General features: G+C 39.0%; 1 protein-coding gene across 5 annotated transcripts in view; it reads left to right on the forward strand.

The window, feature by feature from the left end:
* The window catches only part of sptan1 (spectrin alpha, non-erythrocytic 1), a 125,124-nt gene extending 101,645 nt beyond the window's left edge, over positions 1–23,479 (forward strand). For all 5 annotated transcript variants that reach the window (XM_086096406.1, XM_086096407.1, XM_086096408.1 and 2 more), the window contains 19 exons: positions 931–1,068; positions 1,139–1,243; positions 4,715–4,923; positions 5,845–5,965; positions 8,170–8,291; positions 8,359–8,491; positions 8,582–8,680; positions 8,756–8,915; positions 10,065–10,141; positions 10,217–10,426; positions 10,546–10,842; positions 14,080–14,192; positions 16,264–16,281; positions 18,786–18,840; positions 21,000–21,196; positions 22,422–22,475; positions 22,562–22,708; positions 22,794–22,941; positions 23,085–23,479. In XM_086096406.1, the coding sequence (XP_085952532.1) occupies positions 931–1,068; positions 1,139–1,243; positions 4,715–4,923; positions 5,845–5,965; positions 8,170–8,291; positions 8,359–8,491; positions 8,582–8,680; positions 8,756–8,915; positions 10,065–10,141; positions 10,217–10,426; positions 10,546–10,842; positions 14,080–14,192; positions 16,264–16,281; positions 18,786–18,840; positions 21,000–21,196; positions 22,422–22,475; positions 22,562–22,708; positions 22,794–22,941; positions 23,085–23,210 (2,529 nt within the window). In that variant the 3' untranslated portion in view covers positions 23,211–23,479. The remainder of the gene's footprint in view (positions 1–930; positions 1,069–1,138; positions 1,244–4,714; positions 4,924–5,844; positions 5,966–8,169; positions 8,292–8,358; positions 8,492–8,581; positions 8,681–8,755; positions 8,916–10,064; positions 10,142–10,216; positions 10,427–10,545; positions 10,843–14,079; positions 14,193–16,263; positions 16,282–18,785; positions 18,841–20,999; positions 21,197–22,421; positions 22,476–22,561; positions 22,709–22,793; positions 22,942–23,084) is intronic.
* Positions 23,480–24,321: the final 842 nt, after the last annotated feature.

Consider the following 24,321-nt stretch of genomic DNA (forward strand, 5'->3'; position numbering starts at 1 on the left):
ACTATTTTTAACTGGTTTAAATCTTGCTTGACCGGCAGAGAATTTTATGTTGCCCTGGGTGAAAGGGTCCTCGTCAGAGAGACACCACATGGACTGTGGTGTTCCCCATGGTTCAATTTTTGGCCCATCACTTTTTCATTTGTACATGCTACCATTAGGAAGCGTAATCAGTGGAATCTGAATTAGTTTTCAGTTATACTATTACTGATAATACTCAGTTTTACATTGCCGTGTCTCGTGATGACCCAGGGGCACTTGCTGTCCTTTTTAACTGTATTTCAGACATCAAGTCCTGGATGGCAGATCATTTCTTTTTTTACAGCTCAACCAGGACAAAATTGATGTTTTAGTTATCGGTCCTGAAACACAGAGAGAGAGAAGCTTGTACGGTAGCTAAATTAAAAGCAGTAATGCTGGGTGTTATTTTTTACTCAGAATTTTGTTTTGTTTTCCTACATATTGAAAATTTAAAAAAACAACTGGATTTTATGATTTAAAGAATATAGCCAGAGTCCGCCCATTCCTCTCTCGCTCTCTCGCACTCTCGCTCTCTCGCTCTCTCGCTCTCTCTCTCTCGAAAACACAGAGAAGCTAATGCAATGCCTTTATTTCTAGTTGTATTGATTAATATAATGCTTTCTTTTCTGGTCTTTCAAAGACAACAGCTTCTACTCTTAAACTCCTACAGAATTCAGCAGCCCGTGTGCTGATAAAGACCAAAAATAGAGCATATTACACCTATTTTAAAGTTACTGCATTGGCTCCCTGTGTCTTGTAGGATCGATTTTAAGGTTATTTTATTGATTTATAAAGCTCTTAATGGTCTGGGTCCTTCGTATTTATAGGCTCTGCTTTTACCATATCGGCCGACGATTTTACATTATTTTAAAAGGGTGACGATATGTTAAGACAACACTCTTTCCCCTATAGGTACGCCTTGGGGCTCTGGATGAGCAATGGCAGTTCCTTGTCAACAAATCTGCTGAAAAAAGCCAAAAACTCAAAGAAGCCAATAAGCAACAGAACTTTAACACAGGCATCAAAGACTTTGACTTCTGGCTCTCTGAGGTGATTATTTCCATACCACAGATTAGCACATTCACAGACTTGAAAATGGCTGACACATTGTGCTTTTCAGGTGGAAGCACTTCTTGCTTCAGAGGACTATGGGAAAGATCTGGCCTCAGTCAACAACCTGCTGAAAAAACACCAGTTGCTGGAGGCTGATATTTCTGCCCATGAGGTAGGTTCTTGGGTAGATTGTCAGGCAGGCATGTAATAAATACAGTACAATGGATTCTAAAAAGTCTACACAACTGTTCAAACGGCAGTTTTTTTGTGGTATAAAATCTTAGATCAAGATAGAATGTGACATATCAACTGTAAAACTTGAAAGAAGAAAGAAAGACATTTCCCGCCCCCAACTCTCTGCCACAACTATAGTTGTTTACTGTGGGAATGCTGAAAGCATTACATCCATTTGATTAAATGTAATTTGACGTTTAAATTATTTCTATATTAATCCATATTTTCAGCTTTCAGTTCACAATGGGAACTCCTGCAAGTCTTTCGGCAATAGTTTTCAGACTGGATTCGGGTTTGAATTGACTGTGATGTGACGAAATGTAGCCAAACAAAGAAGCGTTCTGAAATGACTAAGTTAGCGCCGGTAAATTAAACAAATTAATATACTAACCCTAACTATTCATCCATTCTGTAAATAAAATGTGGTTACAGGCATCACGCCCACCACACAAGTACCAGTTCTGTGCACAACTCTGTATACTTTCTGTGTGGTTGAGCGGTTAACGCGCTGATTTCATGAAGCGTGTGGTCATAGGTTTGATGCCAGCTCTTGCCACTTTTTTTTTTAATAACTACAATTTCTTAACAGACTATATGCTCTGAGCGGCTTATGTCATATTTGTATAAACGTGGCTTCCCCAGGCAGCAGAATTTATTATACAAAGCAATTATTTCCTTGCAGAATCAGACATTAACAAACCTTATTGCCTCCGTATTATGTCCCCTTCTGCGAGTTGACTACGCAGACTGTAATGTAAACGGAATGGAGCCAGTCTCTGACATGACGGAATGAGCACCTGTTGTGCCAAAATAGTTACCCCCGAAAAAATGTGTATCCCCTGCCGCGGGTATGCATGTTAATTCAATAAACGCTTGAAGAAGACATGTGTTTTTGTTTTAGAAAACAAGGTTTTGTAACAACAAAAATAATATTTAGTGCAGATTAAAAAAAAAAGCAAGAACTCGCTCGCATTCTGCAATGGACTCTAAGTGCGTTCAATGACCACGCACGCAGTAGGAAATCTTATCATACATAGAAAAAGCTCAATAGATGGCAATTTATTGACAACAGCATAACACGCGAGAAGAGAAGATAATCTTTATGTGTGTCGGGCACACTGATCTGTATATATTACTATATTACTGGATAGCTGATAGCCAACCCATACACGTCTGAGCAAGCCGTTGATTCCACAGGGCGGCCATCTTACCACTCCCATCTAGCAAGCAGACTACTGTATACATTGATAACATAAGAAGAGATGGCCAATGGAATCGGACGTCCGCACGGGGCGGCCATCTTGCCACAGTCACCTTGCACCGCCTCTCCCATTCAAGACTATGTTCTTTTAAACAACTCAAAATAGCGGTTTACCAAAAATCAACTGATTATTGAGCAGTTTAGTTTATGCGCGTAATTATTACACTACATACTTATTAATAATTAATAATGAATCATCCCTTTTTAAAGCAAGTTCCCATAATAATAATAATAGTGATTACTATTATTATTATTATTATTATTATTATTAGTAGTAGTAGTAGTATCAACAACAATAATAATAATCTTTAATTTAAAATAAATAAATAAATAAATCTTAATGAGCTTAAATACACAGCATTTTATTGTATTTTATTAAATGTCTTTTGACATGAAGTGTTTTTCTACATTAATCCATAATCAGCTTTGTTATAAAACAATTTTAAATATAAATACACCATTAGCCATGTCATTCAACCGGTTAGTTGGTGCACATGGAAAAAATTTGCCTGCCATTTCTCAGACATGCCGGTGTGTCAGTTCAAATCCAGGATGGAGCATATTATTTTTTCAACTCCAATTTCTGTAATAGTGATTGTGCAATAATTTAGCATCCATTTTATTAAATGTCTTGACATGAAGTGTTTTTTACATAAACCCACTAAATCTCCATTCATTTTCAATGACATTCACTCTCACATTCAGCAAGATATCCTTCCATTACATTTCACAACACTTCAATGATGACAGCATGTTTTCTGTGGCGTAATGGGTAGGCTATACAGGAGCCAAGAGTTTGAATCCCACCTTCACCAGATTGCAGTCTGTTTTCTTTTTATTCACTTATCATTCAACTACAAGTAATACTTTTTAATTTTCACATAATTTATCTTTCAATTTCCTTCATAAGCATTCAGCTTAGCATTCACCTATTAGCATTCTGCTTTCAGCATTCCCGTGCAATTTCTGCAGAAATTGCACTTAGTCTAGTATATAAATAGTTTAATTGTGGGAATGCTGAAGCATTCCCCATATGTTATTGGGATTTTTATTCTCCATGACTTTTTTGCCGTACATAATACTTCCAATTTACGCCATTCAAATTTCAACTTTCATCAGAAATTCACACCTCCCGGCATATATATCATCTGATTTCACATTACTTATAGTATTTGCACAATTTAATGTTAAATATAAACTTTTCCCCATTCATTTTCAATGGAACAGACAGTGACATTTTTCTAAGTCCCACTTTCCACTCCCACTTTCATACATGCAACTTATCATTACCACCTGTCTGATACAGCTCAGTGGCACAGTTGGTAAAGTGCATTGTCCAGTAACCAGGAGGTCGCAGGTTCGAAATACACCTTAGAGTGTACATTGCAAATATATCCATGACCATAATGCTAAGTGATATACATACATGTATACCCACTGATTACCATATCAAGAAATGCATTATAATTGAACTGAAATGATTAAATGCATGCAAGCTTTCAGCATCAGATGACACTTTTCAAAATAAATACACCATTAGCCATGAATTTGAACAAGTCAAGTTAGCTCAGTGCTTAGAGCAATTGCCTCCCACCACGGAGAACCTGGGTTCAAAACCCAGGATTGGACCACATTTTAGTACATTCGATGGTTGGATACCAACTGACTGTCAGATCAGACGGTTAAAAATGTGTAATTTTCACACAATTTATCTTTCAATTTCTTCGCAAGCACATGCATTCAAATCTGCATTCAGCTAATTGCATTCAGCTTTTCAGCATAATCCCGCGCAATTTCTGCAGAAATCTAGTTTGTCTATAAAATTGTTATACTCTCTTAACATTGTATCCTTATTAATATTAAAGAAAACGAAAGAAAGATCAACTTAAGAAGAATAACTAAATTACTTGTTTTTGTAGTCACAGAAAAGATTTGAAGCGCATCTATTTGCTTGAAATAAAAAATAAATGAGTGCCACTGCCACCTGCTGAAGTGGATGTGCAAATAAACTTTAAAAAACAAAACAAAACAAAAAACTAACTAGTATGTTAAAAAAAAAAAGAAAAAGAAAAGCATGTTCCCCAGGTCACACGTACCCATAGGTCTTGTTCACATCTAGATCATATAATGTCGCTCTCTTCTCTTTAGGATCGTCTGAAGGATCTAAATGGCCAGGCTGACAGTCTGATGGTCAGCAATGCCTTTGATACCTCTCAAGTGAAGGACAAGCGTGGTGCAGTCAATGGTCGTTTCATCAAAATTAAGAGCATGGCAGCCAGCCGCCATGCAAAGCTCAATGAGTCTCACCGCCTGCATCAGTTCTTCAGGGACCTGGACGACGAGGAGTCTTGGATCAAGTAAGAGTGCCCACTTTTTTGTTCTGTTTAGGTTTTTTGTACCCTACTGTTACAAAACACAAGTCAGTTCATTATTAAACGTTTTTACATTTTGTGTTCATATTAGTACTTTAGGCAGACTAAAGACTATACTCCAGTGGTGTCAAAACTACGGCCCGGGGGCTATTTGTAGCCCACCATACATATTATGTCAGCCCCCCGGCATATACTAAAAATAATTGTTGACATGGCCACAATGCCATTTTAAAAAAACAGGGTGGATTAAACTTTTCTAGCAATGCAAAGACACACACACATTTACAGCTAAAATAGTAACTGAATCTCTGTTTGTAACACTGTGGAGACATCAAGATAATTCAATTTCAGAAACAAAAATGGTTTCATCCACTTGCTGCTTAGTGTCAAAGTCCAATTTGTGAAAACATCACATTAATGGTTCTATAAGTGTAGTCAGTTTACTACAGATTGTTCTTGTTGTGGTTCAGAATGATGAATTTGGGATTCAGCTGCTGCTCAGTGGAGAAGCGGATCTATTATATGCCAAAACATATTTTTTTTTATTCTGAACTATTTGCCTTATGACCGTTAAAAAAAAAAAAACTACATTGCTTTATTGATTTTACCATGTTTAATAAATAAGTCAAGTTAAACAAGAACAACAAAGTGGCCCTTGCATTTTTCTATTTTTCTGTATGTGGCCCATTTTCACATTTTGTGTCAAAATCAATCCTGTTCAAGAAAGTTACCAGACCTCTGATAATTGCTGTTCTGAATAACTCAGTCACATTGTACCTAACTATATATTATTAAGTAAGTTTAACATAACATTTTCAATCAGGTCAAATTCTTGTTTTATGTTCTTCATGTATTTGAAAATAACTTTGCATTAGATCATTGCATTAATATCAAAACCTTACACAGAGAGAAGAAGTTGCTTGTAAGTTCAGAGGACTATGGACGTGACTTGACTGGAGTCCAGAACTTGAGGAAGAAACACAAGAGGCTTGAAGCTGAATTAGGGGCCCATGAGCCAGCCATTAAGGTAGGTTGTTTCTTCCCATTTTATTTACAAACCTTAATTTCCAATGAAGTTGGGACATTGTGTAAAATGAAAATAAAAACAGTGATTTGACAATCCTTCCCAAATCCAACTTATATTCAATACAATACACGACAAACACAAAATATTTAAATTTCAAACTGATCAACTTTATTTTTGGGGTAATAGTCACTTTTTGAATGTGATGCCCGCAACACATTCCAAAATAGGTGGGACATCGGCATGTTTACCACTGTGTGCCATCACATTTCACATCTCTCAATACGTGTTACGTTTTTTTAACTGAGGACATTAATTGTTGAAGCTTTGTAGGTGGAATTCCTCCTCATTCTTTCAGCTTCAGTTGGTCAACAGGCTGGGGTCTCAGTTGTCGTATTTTCGCATCATAATTCTCCACACATTTTCAATGCTCGATGTGTATGGACTGCTGGCAGGTCAGTCTAGTAATTGCACTCATTTACTATGTTTTTGTAAGACCTGCAGAATGTGGCTAGGAATGGTCTTGCTCAAATAGTAGGGACATCCCTGAAAAGTACATTGTTTGGGATGGCAGCATATGCTGCTCCAAAATCACAAAGTGAAGCTGTGGTGATTCCTCTAAGACTGCAAGGGAAGCTCAGCTTCCCCTAAAATACAACCCCAGTGAAATAAGCGAATCAGCGATCTTGAAGTATAAAACTCCACCGTGGCATTTCCTAAGTTTTTTAATTCCATTGTTCTGAAATGACCGGAGACTTTACCGATCCCCAGTGACTTAGTTAAAAATGACTCTTTTGTGTCATTCTGCGGTTTCTTTCTCCAATGAGCTACCCCCCTTGGTCACACAGTAGAGTACCTTCATATGACGCTCCACCTGCTCGTAAACTGCACATCATAGCAGGTAATATGAATTTTGCCGACCAAATTTGGGTGAAGCCATTTGTTAGTCTTCCTTACGAAGACAAAAATTTGAGTAAATAAACACATTTAATGATTTGCCCAGAAAAAAAATGAGCTTCCCTTCCGTGAATGACCAGCAGCCCCCATACTATCACAGGTACTGGCTTGTGAACTTTGTGTTGAAAACATTCCAGATGATCCTTTCTGTCGTTGGTCCGAAGGACACAACATCCTTGATTTCCAAAAGCAATTTGAAATGTGAACATAGTGGATGTTCATATGACAGCCTCGTTGTCCCAATGAAAGAAAACACAACAATCAAGAAAAACTCATTTTTGGCGCTAAATGTTTTGTTTCTAATGAACGACTTAAATCCTTCTGGCATTTAATGAGTTAATGTATGACTTCATTTTGAAATGTTATGGTATTTAGAACCAGGGCTCAAGATTGTGACCGAAATAGTGCGAGTGCATGTTTTAATGCTACCTCTGTAGTCTCACTGTTTAAAACGTGGTTGAACATCACCGTCTTTTTCACTAGTTTAGCGAGTCTCCTCCCTTGCATGCTTCCATTGTAACGAGAGTGCCGTCTCCTTATCTATGTGTGCATTCAGAAAGAAACTGAGAGCGTGCTCTGCTCTACTCCGACCGTGTGGAAACGTAATCGAGCGGTTTTCAAAAGTGTTGTTTGGTTATTCAATACCACAAAAATGTGAATAGAAACAGTTCAAGCATTACTAGCTGCTGATTGGTTTATAACATAGGATGCATTTGGAACTTGCTTTGCCTTGACACCAGAAGACATTCTTCTACTGCTCCTTTTTCATTAATGACTGCTCCTTTTGCTGCTGCTACTGCAGTAGCGTAGAAGTAAAAGTGCAAAGCAGAGAACGAGCAGTCATTCTACGTCACGCAAACAATAGCGGCGTATGTAGAGTTTCTACAAAATGTATTAAACTGCAAATAATTTTTGAAAAATGAATCTCATAGTTATGTTTGTAACAACCAAATAAATCATAAGGAGCAAACTGTCATTATAGTCTTGGTTCCCTTTAAAACTATATAAAACAATCAACCTGTTTTATCAAATTTCTTGTTAAAATATTTTGCAAATATATCTTGAGTCACTGTGTCAATCTTTTATGTCATACTAAACAACAGTATGCATATTAAGACAACTTTACATCAACAAATATGGTCATGCTTTACCTCTCCAAAAGGGGTGTGACCAACTAAAAAATGTTGCTCTCGCCAGTAAGTTAATGCGGAGCCCTGATAATGATTTTGACTAAATCGGCATGCCCACAGTCTGTACTGGATACTGGAAAGAAGCTGTCTGATGACAACACCATTGGTCAAGAGGAGATCCAGCAGAGACTGTCTCAGTTTGTGGACCACTGGAAGGAACTCAAAGACCTGTCTGGAGCAAGGTAAAGGTAAAAATATGTTGAATTGCACACAGGCACACAAACAAACTTTCTGCGTTTTCCATCCCAGGGGACAGAGGCTGGAGGAATCGTTGGACTACCAGCAGTTTGTGGCAAACGTGGAAGAAGAAGAGGCATGGATTAATGAGAAACTCAATTTAGTAGGGGGTGAAGATTATGGAGACACGCTGGCTGCTGTGCAGGTGTTTTTTTTGTTTTGTTTTTTACCAGTCTTACATTATCAAAATGTATAGGTGAATGTGTTTTTCTATATGTCAACATTTCATTATTAGGGCTTGCTCAAAAAACATGAAGCATTTGAGACAGACTTCACCGTGCACAGAGACAGAGTCAGCGATGTTTGTGCTAATGGAGAAGATTTGATTAAGAAGGTAGTATTTGTTGAATTGGCAGTAAAGGAGGCTGCATTTTTAAACTGGTTTTGATTTTGATGTTGTTTTCAATAGAACAACCATCACGTGGACAGTATCACTTGCAAGATATCAGCTCTGCAAGGCAAAGTATCGGAGCTCGATCGGGCAGCTGCTCAGAGGAAGGCAAAGTTGGATGAGAACTCTGCCTTTCTGCAGTTCAACTGGAAGGCTGATGTGGTGGAGTCTTGGATTGGTATGTAAAAATACTTCAGAAAAGCAGTCTGTCTTCAGAAAGATAATGCTATCCCAGAATCAAAAAGATGCAGTATGTCATAACGTATGTAAGTATTTACAGATAACAAGAGAAAATGCAACAGTTGTTGTTTATTAGGCAAATTATTTCGAACACTTAATTTTGTAATGGCCATTGTTTTAAAAGCTATTTGACAGGCTCATTACTTAACTCAATTTATAGATCACTTTAAAATCAACCATAGCTGCATACAAAGTGCTGTCCATCGGTGGCTGCCTCCAGTGCTACTCACACTGGTGTATGGAAGGTGCGAATGTTTGGTGGTGGTCGGCACACACTGGCCGCCTCGCTTTCGTCAGCCTGCCCCAGGGCAGCTGTGGCTACTTAAGTAGCTTACCGCCACCACAGTGTGAATGTGTGAGTGCATGAAAATTGTTTTCATTGTGAAGCGTCTTTGAGTTTCAAGAAAGAAAAGCGCTATATAAAGCTGATGCATTATTGTTATTATTATTACATAAAGTAAAAGCCAGACATATAGAAGCAAAGATAATTAAAACAATACATTAATAACAGTAAAACAGTAAACACAATAAAACACTAAAACAATGTCATTCAGTTGCTGCGAAAATGATTAACTCATTCACTCCACGCCATTTTCACTGACGCAACCCCCCTTGCTCCCGGCTGTTTTCCTATATATTGTATGATTTTGCAAGGCCCACAGGATATTGTGTTCTATTGCTATAAAAACATGGAACCTACCAAAAGAAAGATTAGAGTCTCTACTTTTATCAGGGAAAACATTTGTATCTGTTTCCGTTTTGTAACAATTAGCATTAGAATATGGCTAAGTTTCATCATTATTCACAAACCTGTTGAAAACACTGGCAAAAAGAGCTTGTTGCAACATGGTCCGAGCTGATCTCTTATACTCTGCTGCCACCTGCTGGCCGTTTTATTTATTTATTTTTATAACTACGATTGCTTTAAGCCTCATCTTCATGTCAGAATCTGCATCACAGCATTCTGTATGCTCTTGCATAAAAAACTTGCAAATATGTTTTTGGGAGTGAAGGACAAAGTATCAAAGAACGTGTTTACATGTTTTTGGGTTTGAATGAGTTAATGAAAGTGTTTGGGTTTTTTCAGGAGAGAAAGAGAACAGCCTTAAGAATGATGACTATGGCAGAGACCTGTCCTCTGTCCAGACTCTACTCACCAAGCAGGTATTTGTATCTTTTGTGCATACATCTTCACTGTATTTTCTTGTCTCTTTACTGATTTGTTCTGTTGATATGTAGGAGACATTTGATGCTGGACTTCAAGCCTTCCAGCAGGAGGGCATTACCAATATCACAGCTCTCAAAGACCAGTTGTTGGCTGCCAAGCATGTCCAAGCCAAAGCCATTGAAGCTCGTCATGCTGCCTTAATGAAGCGTTGGAATCAGTTGCTGTCCAACTCAGAAGCTCGCAAGATGAAACTTCTGGAGGCTCAAGAGCATTTCCGAAAGGTAAAAAGGCCATAGGGTGGGTGGGTGTTACTGGATTGTGTTGTAGGAGTTGGGTTTGTTTGTCGTTGGATGGGTGGAGAGATGTGCAGCTCATAATTTTTTTGTTTGTTCCAACCCAGGTTGAAGACTTGTTTCTTACGTTTGCCAAGAAGGCATCAGCTTTTAACAGTTGGTTTGAGAATGCAGAGGAGGATCTGACAGACCCAGTGAGGTGCAATTCTCTGGAAGAGATCCGGGCACTGCGTGAAGCCCATGAGGCCTTCCGCTCCTCGTTGACCTCTGCTCAGACTGATTTCAACCAGCTGGCTGAACTGGACCTGCAGATCAAGAATTACCAGGTGGTGTCCAACCCCTACACCTGGTTTACAATGGAAGCTTTAGAAGAAACATGGAGAAACCTGCAGAAGATAATCAAGGTATACTCATTAAATATTTACAGTACATAACCGTTCTCACACCTTTTTCTGTTTACTAGTTAATACATCACAGCATATCATTGCAATCCCCAAATACAGAATATGGGGTGCAAAATTGACAAAAAAACAACAAGTGGGAAACACTGGTATAGTGTTTGTAGGCCAAGGGGTTGTCATCCCGGGTTGTACAAAAGCTTACTGTAAGGCATTAGCCTTGCTGTGAATAGAATAGAGAAAATATGCAAGTAATTGACATCCTATCCTCCCCCTTAAAAGTTTAAAATTCCTTATAGATGCACAAGATGGCAACAAAATAATTTTTTTCATTCGACAAGGAAATTAAGTGTGTAAATGAAGTTTTTCGCCTCACTTAAACATAATTCCTTGTCTCCTTTGGCACCAACACATTTTTTTTTTCAAATATATAGTCAAGCCCGAAATTATTCATACCCCCGGCAAATTTTAATTTTAAACCCTGCTCATAAACTGTCTTTCTGTATTTTTTCACCAGGAAAATTATATTTGCATGCATTTTCAATTTCATCCATTTGTTTTGGCGAAATTAGTATATTCTAGGCATGGGACGAGACACAAATCCCACGAGATGAGATGTCTCACGAGATTTAGTCCACGAGAACGAGATTTGCGCAACATTTTTAATATAAAATTAAAAAAAACTGTAACCCCTAAAATAAATTGTCCAGTTTTAAAAATGATGTATTTTTATTGAGCAGACTGCAAGAAAATGAATGACCTAGCTCTAAAGCGCAAATGTCAACATAAACAGGAGAGTCACTTTTATTACAGGCTCATTTTTCAAATGCTGCTGCAATAATTGCACTTCTGGCTCAACAATAGAGATGGGAATTGAAAAGATTTTTACGATTTCTAATCTATTTTAAATTCTTATCTACACTTTTTTGTAAAAAAGGAAAATAAACAGGTAGATAAGCATCAACTTTGTTTTATGTCTAACTTAAATGTTTAAAAGTAACATGACCTTACAAACTCTACAATTAAGTCGTAAGAGGTCCACACCACATCCTAGGACTCCACAATGGTGTGTGACATGGCCGGTCCCCAGAAAAAGGAGAGAAAAAATTAAAATAAAAGTAAATATTCTAATGTAGAAATTTACAAAATACAACCTAGATTATTTTGTGGCATTTGCACAATAATTGTCCAGTAAGATTTCACCACTCTTATATGAACTGAGCACTCCTCCTGCCTGGCACTGTGCTAGTACAGTCTGACAGCCTTTAAGCCAGGCAGACTCCCGTTCACCATGGTCACCAAATGAAATGAAAGAGAAGACATTTCCTTGGTTGTATCTCACTGAGCGGCAAACGCTTGTGAGGCTGTGCGCAAGTAGCCAGTGTTGTTTTTTCGTCTGAGTTCGTTCTGGCAAACGTCTCGGCACATTTTGCAACATTGAATGAACCCTGATAGAAAAAAACAACACTGCTACGTGCGCACACCCCGCAAGCCTGCGCCGCTCGGTCAAATACGGGCTTTAACATTAGCAGTAAGTAACGACATGTTAACAATAAGGCGAAATGACATTAACACAGTTACCTGCAGTACTGACAGTAGTGATGGGTCGTTCGCGAACGAGCCGGTACAAAGAGATGTGAACGATGAGAGCCCGCTCCCTCCCTCCGTCATTTTCCCTCCCTCACTCTCTCTCTCTCTTCCTATGTCGCTCTCTCTTTTTCACGTGTCTGAAGCCAGGTTTGGCTGCGCTGCTCAGAGAGGGAGAGACGGGAAGAGAAAGGAGAGAGGAGAGGGCATGCAGTGAGTGTACTGCACGCAAAGCACGTGCTCCGTGTCTCCACCAGTCAGAGAGAGACAGGAGGAGAAAACAAACAGAGAAAAAGAGAGTTGAAGTATTTAGTCTTTCTGAATGCCAATTTGAAATCAAACAAGGTCTTTTATCCTGGACCTGGTGAGTAGTTTATAATGTTTGTTTTGTTCGCTGCTGCTGCTGCACTTAAATTACTGCTCACTATTTTTATTTGATTACTTTGATTGTTGTTGGTTGAAGTTGTGTTGCTTATTTGTTTATAGCCTTTTTAACTTTCAATACAATAAACAAAAGTATTTTTCTTTGCTTGATAATTGTTGCTATTTGCAGTCAGTAGAGTGCAATACTTAGTTCACCAAGTAGTCATTTATCAAAATGTATGTTATATTTGTCGTAAATATTTAAAAGAAAAGCTTAAGTTAAAAAAGAGCTGGCTCTTTTCACTGAGCCGATCCAAATGAACCGGATCACCCAAAAGAGCCGAAAATCCCATCACTAACTGACAGGAGAGGACGTGGTTTCGTTAATGCCGCTGCTGCTGGGTCGAGCACCCATGAGCGGCTCACAAACGCGACAGTCATTTAAAGTTATCCCATGCTGTGCGTCCAAATGCTTTTGCATAGTTGTAGTGTTTCCTTCATTAGACGAAAGATCGAAATTGTAAGTTTCCCTGGTTTTTTTCCCTGTAAAATTTCTAACTTTCGCGGGTAAGGCGCCAAGCCATGTTTCTCGCGGCGCTCGTAAACATCACCACATGTCATCGTCGAGTTGGCAAACAATGCCAAAGAATTGAAACACTAGGAACCGTTTTTCAACAAAAAAAATGTTTTTGATTTCTTACCTACTCAACAAGCCAAAATACAGCAAAAATTAAAAAATTAATAATCTCGAAGATCTTGTGGTCAGGAGAGACGAGAAATCTCGTGGCTTTCCAATCCCGCGAGATCTCGTCGCACGAAATCTCCTCCCATCCCTTGTAGATTCAGAAAGATACACCCCTTTTTAATAGCCATTACAGCCACGCCCCCCTCCCTCTTCCCATGCCTTGGAACACGTCACTGCAGGGACCGGACATTAATTGTACGTATGTACAAAATCGTTGTACATATATATTGCTAATAATGTCCAAAAACAGCGATCAATTGGCAGGCTGGAAAGGACTAGCAAATACAGTACACAGCCTCCAAAGTAAATTCATTAATGGTCATATAATTTCAACCCCCAAAAAATTGGGGCAAATTAATCTTAAAAACTCTATCAAAAAACTATGACATTGTACTTCAGTTTTCTGACATTTCTTTAGTTTACATTTAACACAAAGTGAGTTATTTGGAAAAATGTATTTAAAAAAAAAAAAATCCTTCGAAGTTTTTTCCTATTTAAAATTGCTAATTGTGTTAGCTTTCTTTTTTCTTTTTCTTTTTTGAAATCAGGAGCGAGAGCTGGAACTGCAGAAAGAGCAGAGAAGACAGGAGGAAAATGACAAGTTACGGCAGGAGTTTGCTCAGCATGCCAATACTTTCCACCAATGGCTACAGGAGACCAGGTAGACCAAGCATCTTTCAACAAAAGAAATTGTGACTGCAATTTTCTTTGTTTTATTTGGAACATGTTATTAGCAATGTGACAAGATTTCCCAAAAATGACAGCCTGTCAAAACACAACACAGTGTACAACGCACTAAGAATTTTTTAAATCGAATAATAGGGTCTAGTGAAATTAAGTTTTTTGGATGTCTTGCTGTTGGGGATCGCTGCTTTCTTCCAAATTTTGGAAACTTTGTACACACGCACACACACACTTTAAGGAATATTTTTTTCCAGTGCTCAATAAAATAAAAAATAAAAAAGTACAAGAATAGCTGGACCACAGCCAGTCAGAGGATGGTCCCACCCTTCATTATCTCTGATTGGCTGAGACCATGTTATATGTCTCCGTTGATTAACCAAAGTGAGGCTTTGTTGAGTCGGCTGATTGCACGGGGACAACCTTTGATTCATTGTTTTTTCTCGGTTTCACCATTGTGAAATTAGGATGCCTATGCATTGAAATCGGTCGGTTGCACTCTGCAACCCTGCATTTAAATTAGAGTAAAATAGTATAACTTCATTATTCCTTAGGCCCCGTCCAGACAGAAGCAAAGCTTTGTTCCTCAAACAAATCTCGTACACACAAAGCATTTCAAGACTTGCGTGTGTCCAAAAGAAGACGCTGAGGACGTTTAACGGCTGTAAGGTATATGCAAAGTCTGTAGTGGTGCTATAGCGCAGCCACAGGGAGTTAACAGAGAGCGGCGTAGAAGAAGAATCAGCGAAGAAGGCGGAGTCTTAAAAAAAAGTTGTTTTTATTGCAATCTACAGAACAAACATGGCTTTGCATGTATCAAAACAACATGAAAAGACAAACACAGGAGAAGTGACAATGGCGGGTGATTCAAGTACAACACCACTTGTTGAACGTGGGAATAAAGAAGCAAAATATTTCGCGGCAAAAGCATAAGCAAGCTAAGGAGGCTGCGCAAAACGACTACGACACGGCTATGCCATTGTTGTTGACAGACTGACGATTCGCACGCAGTCACGCGATAATTGGCGCATAAGTCATCAAACTGCGACAATGCGTCGTCATCGATCTGCAACCATTACGTCATCGCTGGAGGAGTATCCTGCATAAGGTGTTCAGACAGACGCGTACGGGGCACGTATTGAAATGTTGCCACTCTGGAGGCCGGTTTAAAAATTTATCGGTTTCAAGCTCCAAAACTGCGGCGTCATGTGGACGAACGGCTTAAACGGTAAGAAACTTGTGAGGATACATTGAAACTGGCTTTCGTGTGGACAGGGCCTTAATGTTCTCCTCGACACTTGTTTTTGTCATCTTCTACTTGGGGAACCTGCTTCTCCGATTGGCTGACAAGTTTCAGTTAAAAATATCCATCAATTGCTCGGACAGGCCAAAATTCTGTGACGTCAATGAGTCAAAATGGCCATAACGGTTCTTGTTTCATGATGCTTGTTATATTGTATATATTATGTATTTATATTTGCCTAACTCGATTTAACTAGCGATAATAGAAGATTATTGGTGAGAAGAGCAGTACAATAAATACTTTAGCTGGCTTTTTTTGTGACTGTATTTGTTATGGAGAATTTTAGAAATATTTGCGTTGCTCATTAAAAAAATTTTTTTTTTTTTTAAAGAAAGTTCCACAATTATGATGACCACTCGTCAAGTTTCTCATGTTATTAGCTCTGCATTTGCACAATGGATTTTAAACAAACAATTGAATTGGTGAATAATTCTTGAGTGATTTATAAAAAAATAAAAAATTTAAAAAAACTATTGACAACAAACATACATATACAATCACCACCATATTTCCATCTTTAATTTTTAGCAAACACGTTATATGAAATTGTAAATAACACCACCCACCTTTTGCATGTACCATTAAATAAAAAAAGGTTTAGAAAGAATAATCTATTATTTAATTAGAAATGCTAATTTTCTACATGAATTAACAACATGCCTTGTCTTTTTCTCTTCCTCCCTTCTCTATCCTCCTCCTACAACTCGGTGGAATCCTCACTGTTGCTTGGGATTACAATGCAAATCAGGACATATCTTCTGGATGGGTAAATATCAAAATTAGTTATTTTAAAGGTCCCATAGTATGAAAATGCACTTTAGTGGGGTTTTCTATCAATAATATGCATCCCCAGCCTGTCTACAATCAAACCATGTATAAAAAAAAAGTCAGTCCGCGACTTCTTTAGCTTTCTCCTCCTTCTCCTAAAATGTGTGCTTCAAACGGGCAGATTAAACTTCCGTGATTTAGTAATGTCAAAAAGACACGGAAGTGCATTCGACCCAGCCCCCTCGGGTTGTGGAACCACCTCTGGTAAAGGTTTGTCACGCCCTCTGAAATTTGAGAAGCTGGCTGCTCATTTATTTTTCTCCCCTGCTCGCAAATGCTCCGTGGAGAGCAATAGAGAAACTATCAGGAACAAGTGGTTGCTTCCTTCATCCGGGTCTTTGAAAAGACAGTGGATTCCTTTTATTTTTTAAGGACGTGTACCGACATAATTTCTCAAAGGACTGTTTTGTTAGTGAAAGCCTGTTCAGAGCTGAATTTGCAACACGTTTAAACATAATGGACCGGTCCCAACAGTGAGACACGACTGCAAACGAGAGAGATGTAAGTTTAACATTTTCGATTTAGCTTTCCTTCCTATCATTTCTAATGAGATGTGCACTTTCTACCATATTACTGGTGTATTTTTAGTGCCTAAACTGGGAGCTACATTTGTCGTGTGGAGGTTGTTTGGTTACAAGAGATCACATATGTTAAAGCAGACGGTGGTTGGATAAAATGAAGCAGTTTGTGTATTGTTTTGTCAAGATACAATCCGCGGTGGTTAATTTGCCGTGACTGGCAATTCGCCACCTAGTTGACATGACTTTGGCTGATTCAGGGACATCAAAAATATTAGATCCAAAGTCAATTTTGACAAATGCATGTCACAGACATGTCTTTTACACATTTGAGAACTATTTTTAGTATGTTGAAAATTTGAATAATATGAGACGTTTATAATTAAAATTGTCATAAACGCTGGGGGAAACCGTGGGATAGTAAGTCTAGTGTAAAATGTACTTTTGGTATTGTGTACAAAGAATTAATATGCAGGTAATAACACATGGAAGAAAAGTAAGTGCCTTAGATTGATATTATCCTTGTTTTAATCTGTATTTAATTATGTGGGTCTGTTTTACTCCAAGAAACATGAATAGGCAGGTAAAGGAACAGTTGACCTACTCTCCGGACTTTTTGTTGTTGTTGAATATATCCCAAAATAGTATGATATGCAAAGGCTTATTTCATAATGGAGTTGGATAATCTCAAAAATTTTGTTCCAAATGTTGATGGGGTAAAAAGCTGATTCCCATCTTCATGTGCCCACATGGCCTGCCAGTGGCCTGAAGTAGGGGGTCCAAAATAATCATTTCGTCCCATAGCCCTATTTGGAGCTCTTTGGAACCCCCACCAAAGGCCTGAGTGCTGTGAAACTCTTTAAATACATAGTTGAGTTCCCAAATGTGATGATAAATCAATTGAAACCCCACAAACACAATAGATTTCCAATATTTCCCTTTTTAAAGTGTTCATATCTACAACTAGTACACCTATGCTAGTTTTAAGCGCAGATTCTGATAGACAGGGTCAGAATACATCGATATAGCAATTTAAAATGCTGGGGGGTGGGCGGAGGGTTGCTGTGTCATTCAGTTGCTGCGAAAAGTATTAACTCATTCACTCCCAGCCATTTTCACTGACGCAATACCCATTGCTCCTGGCCGTTCCTATATTTTGACTGATTTTGCAAGGCCCACAGAATATTGTGTTCTATTGCTATAAAAACATGCAACCTACCAAATGAAAGATTAGAGTCTCTACTTTCATCAGGGAAAAAATATTTGTATCTGTTTCCGTCTTGCAGCAATTAGCATTAGAATATAGCTAAGTTTCATCGTTATTCACAAACCTGTTGAAAACACGGGGGAAAAGCTTGTTGCAACACGGCTCTGGTCGATCTCTTATACTCTGCTGCCACCTGCCGACCGTTTTTTATAATAACTACCATTGCTTTAAGCAACCTCGTCATGTCAGAATCTGTATCAAAGCCTTCTGTATGTCCTAACATAAAATAAAACAAAAAACATAATTTTTGGGTAGTTAAGGACAAAGTATTAAAAAAACATATTTACACATTTTTAGGGTCTGAATGAGTTAAACACCAACAAAGTTTTTTATTTGGAAGAAACAAATCTTAAGAGTTAGTGAATGTAATCATCAAAATACAGTAATACAATTTTTTCTTGTGTTCACAGTGAAATTGAAAGAAGTGTACCTGTCCAATCCCTGCTTACGGTTGTTTTATCCTTTACCAAACTAAATCTATGAAACAAAATACATAGCATGCCAGGTTACCTTAATTGGCTGTTGATTAGTCTTTAAAAATCAACTGAGACCCTGGTTAGTCTTGGTTGATCAATGTGTCTCTGGAAAGGTTGTTAAGAAATGTGAAATGATTGAATTTTCTCTTTCTTACTTTTACAAATCCCTTTTTTTGGTCAGGTCATGTATGGTGGAAGAGTCTGGTACACTTGAATCCCAGCTGGAGGCCACAAAGGTAAACATGACAAACAATCATCCATTTTCTATATAGCTTATTTCACAAGGGTCGCGGTGGTGCTTCGGGTAGTACACCCTGAAATGGTTGCCAGACAATCGCGGGGCACACACAGATGAACCATTCACACTCACAATCACACCTAGGGACAGAGCACAGCAGCCAACCAGGAACGAGCGTCAAATCATTCCACCAATCAGGAGTTGGTGTTCGCACTTTGCACAGCCAAATTTGCATATGCCATTGATAGTAGCTTGTATCCACGGCTTGGTTGGAGGGAAAACGTTGAGTCGCCGCCCAGAAACATTTAACCTACCATTCATGTTTTTTTTTGTTATTGATGTTTTTTTGGGGGTGGGGTGGGGGGGGGGTGAGAGGAAACCCACACAGGCACAGGTAGAACATGCAAAACTCCGCCCAGGAAGGCCAGAGCCTAGAATTGAACTCACGACCCCTGCACTGGGAGGCGGACGTGCTATACAGTCAGTCACCATTCCTTCTGACAATCAATCATGTCAAAATGTTCTTGCTGGAAAATTTGCATTTCGGGTTTGTTGGACTATACGTTGCTAAGTCGATTTTATTTTATTTTTGTGGGGAGGGATTTATTTGACAAAAACTCGTGCTGGGCATACATTCAATTTTTTACTCTAGATTAATTTTACTCAAATTCTGGCGTTAATCTATATTAATCTAGATTGAAATGCTTCATTAGAATTTTGACAAAGGCAGCACATGTTACCAAAACAATGACACTTGAAATAAGTCTTACTTTGTAAAAGACCAATAAAGTTAGGGCAGAATGTACATGTGCAGTCTAATTAACAATATCAATCAAGTCGGTCTGACATGACGGGGGGCTCCAGGGATGGAGACTCCATTCCTGGACTGGTCATTGTCATAGAGTGACACAAAAAATTGGCCCTGTCATTTTGATTTAGGCCTGCTGGCCTAGCCTGGCCCGCCCCGGCTAACTCTTGACCACATCTGACTACCACATAGCTCTGCCACTGATGTTGATTGGTTCAGGTTGCTATCTATATTGCAAATTGATTAATGGGTTGCTCCCTCCAAATTGTGGCCTGGTGTGTTGGGTAAAATTTAGTAAAATGATCATTAAATAGCACCACATTGGCCCCAAAAGACGCTGGCCCTCCAGGCATCTGCCCTGTATGTTAGGTGGCCAGTCTTTATTTCAAATTAACCAGATTGATAATTGTGATTATCCACAATATCAATCTGGGACTGCTTGACTTTTATTTGCTCGGGAAAGGCGGGACATTCTGTACAATACTTTGAGCCAATTGGACAATAAATATCATGTGTATGCTGGTGTCTGTCACGCTAGTTTATGCTATTTCGGCTAATGATGCGTATCATGTTAATGTGAATTGTTTATATTGTAAATCCGTCGGGGTGATGTCGGTCTGTCGCCGACGGACCCCCGTCTTTCTGACGAATGATGAGAAACTGAACAAAAAGGCGCGTAATAAACTACAGACGTGGGTTTTCATCCATCAATGTAATCGTCACTCACCAGGTCAAGTACCGACGTACTTCTCACAGACGGACGCCTGTTTGCTGACGATTGAACACGCTGCGTTTGTGTCTCTGGTGTGTTTGTTTGTCTCGCTTAAGAGGATTGCATTGAAAATATGTGTATGAGTGACTACTCCTGTGATCAATAAAAGGATCTCTGCTGAGACTTGTTACGGGGAGGGAGGAGGAGAGAGAGAGTTCATCCTATTTCGGCTACGGCTAGTATGCTAACTAGTTCAATGATGTGTTTCATGTGATATGTGAATTGTTTATATTGTGAATGACTTGGCAACAGTTGACTAAGGGGAGTAACAGTGCTTATTTTTTTCGACTTAAGGACTACTAACCTCAGTGACGGACTGACGGGCAGTCTGTCATTTTTTGACGGAATGCCCACCTTTGTCAGAAGGTCCTCAAATAGAGGTGACGACAGAAGCGTGTGTTAAGTAAAACGGCGGACGGACGATGACGGACGAGCAAAAATATGTCAAATGCCCCCCTCTGAAAACCAATGTTGTGTGTGTGTGTGTGTGTGTGTGTGTGTGTGTGTGTGCGTGCGTGCGTGTGTGCGTGCGTGCGTGCGTGCGTGCGTGCGTGCGTGCGTGCGTGCGTGCGTGTAGCGAAAACACCAGGAGATCCGAGCCATGCGCAGCCAGTTGAAGAAGATTGAAGACTTGGGTGCCGCCATGGAGGAAGCACTGATCTTGGACAACAAATACACAGAGCACAGCACAGTGGGTCTGGCTCAGCAATGGGATCAACTGGACCAGCTGGGAATGAGGATGCAGCACAACCTGGAGCAACAGATACAAGCGAGGTACAAAACTATTTAAACCGGTTAATTGATACAGATAAAAAACAATATATATAAAAAAAACTATTTCAGAAACTTGCTGACTGGAGCAGGTTTTAGACCACAATTGTAAATATAGTGATTTTTATATATTTTTTGGAACATAGTGATAACTACAGAATGCAATTTCTGCTGAAATTGCGTGGGAAGGCTGTAAGGCTGAATAAAAAAATGTGGACATGGAATGAGCTGAACATGTTGATGTTGGAATTGTTTAAATTTGTTGAGGAATCTTGAAATAGTTGAGGGAAGAAAAATAAGGGAAAAATAAAGTAGCAGGAACCAAAGAAACAGGGAAATAAGGAAGCACGGAAACAAGAAAGAAAGGAAGGAAGCAAGGAAACAAATTTGCGACACTTTCGAGTCACTTCCTATTGATATCAAGTTGGGGCACTTCCTGGCAAGAATCCAGGGTGTACCTAATCATTTATCCAAGAATGGTTGCCTATCCGGAGGGGGCCGGGGGCGAGAATCCCCAAGGGTGAATTGAGTGAGCAAAATGTTTTGAATTTCAAATGGCAATGATATAAATGTGTAATGATGAATGTGCCATTGGGAATGAATGGGACATTTTGGGGTGAAAAACTGGGAATTTGGGGTAAATTTTGGTGAAAAGTAATTTTTGAAATGTTGAAAATTGTCCACATGGGGAATTGAATGTGTTAAATGTTATGAAAATTATGTAAATGTTGAATGTACCATTGTGCATAAATTAGAAATTTTGGAGTGAAAACAATAATTTTGGGAATATCTTTACGTTGGAAGGGCAACAATCGCTTGAAAAATGTAACAAGATGAAAGTGTGAGGAATAAAATAGAATACGTAAGAAGAATTATTAAGGTGAATGGTGTAAAATAACGTGTGTGAAGGCCTTATTCTTCACACAATTAAGAAAATGAATAACATATGTATAATAATAATGATAATAATAATAAAGAATAGGTATAACTTGTAAAAGCCTTCACACAATTATATGAAAAATATGCCTTTGGTGTGGTGTAGTGTTTCACATAGCAGAATTTTGTAGGCTAAATTCTATGTCAATGCTACATTCTCTCTTGTCCTGTAAATTGGTCAAATGGCAGATGTGACTCACCATTCATTATCTTGCGGACCCCCAGCCCACCGACCCTTAGGGATCCAGGGGACCCCTAGTTCAACTGCTGTAACTTTTGTCTTTACTCTCAGGAACACTACTGGGGTGACCGAGGAGGCTCTGAAGGAGTTTAGCATGATGTTCAAGTATGTCGCTTTGAACTTCCTTGGGCTCAAGTTGTGTGGATTACCTAGCGAACCTCACACATTTCTTCTCTACATTTGTTTTGAAGACACTTTGACAAGGAGAAGTCCGGACGTCTGAACCACCAGGAGTTCAAGTCATGCCTACGTTCACTAGGTTACGACCTACCAATGGTTGAAGAGGGTGAACCTGATCCTGAGTTTGAGGCAATACTTGACACTGTAGATCCAAACAGGTCTGTCGCTTGTTTGACACTTTACGATATGTGTCTAACATGTCATTTTGAATACTTGTAAATGGTGAGGGATTTCTCATTGCAGAGATGGCAACGTGTCACTACAAGAGTACATGGCTTTCATGATCAGCCGAGAGACAGAAAATGTGAAATCCAGTGAAGAGATTGAGAGCGCCTTCCGAGCTCTCAGTACTGAGAACAGACCTTACGTTACTAAAGAAGAACTCTTCCAGGTCAGATGTGTTCATTGCTCACTTGACTGTGTGTGTGTGTGTGTGTGTGTGTGTGTGTGTGTGTGTGTGTGTGTGTGTGTGTGGAAGGGGGGGGGGTGTAAACTGCATTAAAGCTTCAATTGACTTTGATTGCATCTTTTCAGAACCTGACCAAGGAGCAAGCAGACTATTGCCTCTCACATATGAAGCCCTACCTTGATAATAAGGGCCGTGAGCTGCCATCATCGTTTGACTTTGTTGAATTCACCCGCTCACTCTTTGTCAACTAATCCTTTGCCCAGTCACCAACTAGATAGCACGAATGTCAAACACAAAACATTGTCATTAAGCTGCATGACTGACATAAGAATTATCAGTATCCACTGTGTGTGTGCATCACTCCCTATCCTCAAGGACTCCTAATTATTATTTACTTGTTATAATAGTATCTCTCTACATTGCAATTGAACTAAACGGCTTGTTATGTCAAAGCCTAATAGTGTGCAAGTGCAACAGCTTAATTGCAGTGCTTCAATAAATGTTGGTATACAGCTTGAAATGTGCTTGTTTTTTTGTTTGTTTTGATGACATGACATGGCCAAGCCTCGTCCTTAGGCCATGTACACAGGTAGCAGGGTATTTTTTTATTTTATTTTTAAACAAATTATTTCCCCCCTCTGGGTGTAGAAAAAAATTGTCCACACCACCACGTTTGTAGAAAACATCCACAGCTAACCGCATTCATGCGTTTTTAAGTAAGTTCATAACAATTCCAGACCTTAAGGTGGCAACAGTTCCCCAAATCCTATCCAGAGTACGCCTCCGTCTGGCAACGCCACTTCCACAAAAGATGTTATGTACAAAAACACAATTTTGCATTTCCCTCCCCAATATGAGATTACGTTTTTTTTTACAATATTGTGAGTGTTTATACAGTAATGTGAGCTTTTTTTGTATCGCCAACATCTCCACAATTTATTGTATTGTGACTTTTGGATATATCATCATCCCTAGTCATAAGCATCTCACCTGGGCTAAAGACAAAAAGGACTTGGATCAAGGTGCCAGCGTCTGAAGGAACAGTCTATTGGTGCCATGTCGTCTACTGGTGTTGGTCCACTGTTTTCTGAGGTCCAACGTGGCTTAATTTCAGAACAGGAAGACCAAAATTCACATGCACATATCTACATATGCCCACAGTAATCTCTGAAAAATATGAAAGCAATCGACACAGTATTTCGGATTTTAAAGGCATATATTGTCTTGCTCTCCATAGGCGCACACATTAGTCACATCCCTTAATGAGGAAAACGCTTAAACCTATAAAGCCAAACGAATTCTATTAATGTTTTCCCCATTAAAACCCTGACGTATATGATCTGACTTGCATTGCACGGATAA

This window comes from Leptonotus elevatus, chromosome 15 (genome assembly GCF_054856555.1).
Source record: "Leptonotus elevatus isolate MCC_2025b chromosome 15, RoL_Lele_1.0, whole genome shotgun sequence".
Classification (NCBI taxonomy): domain Eukaryota; kingdom Metazoa; phylum Chordata; class Actinopteri; order Syngnathiformes; family Syngnathidae; genus Leptonotus; species Leptonotus elevatus.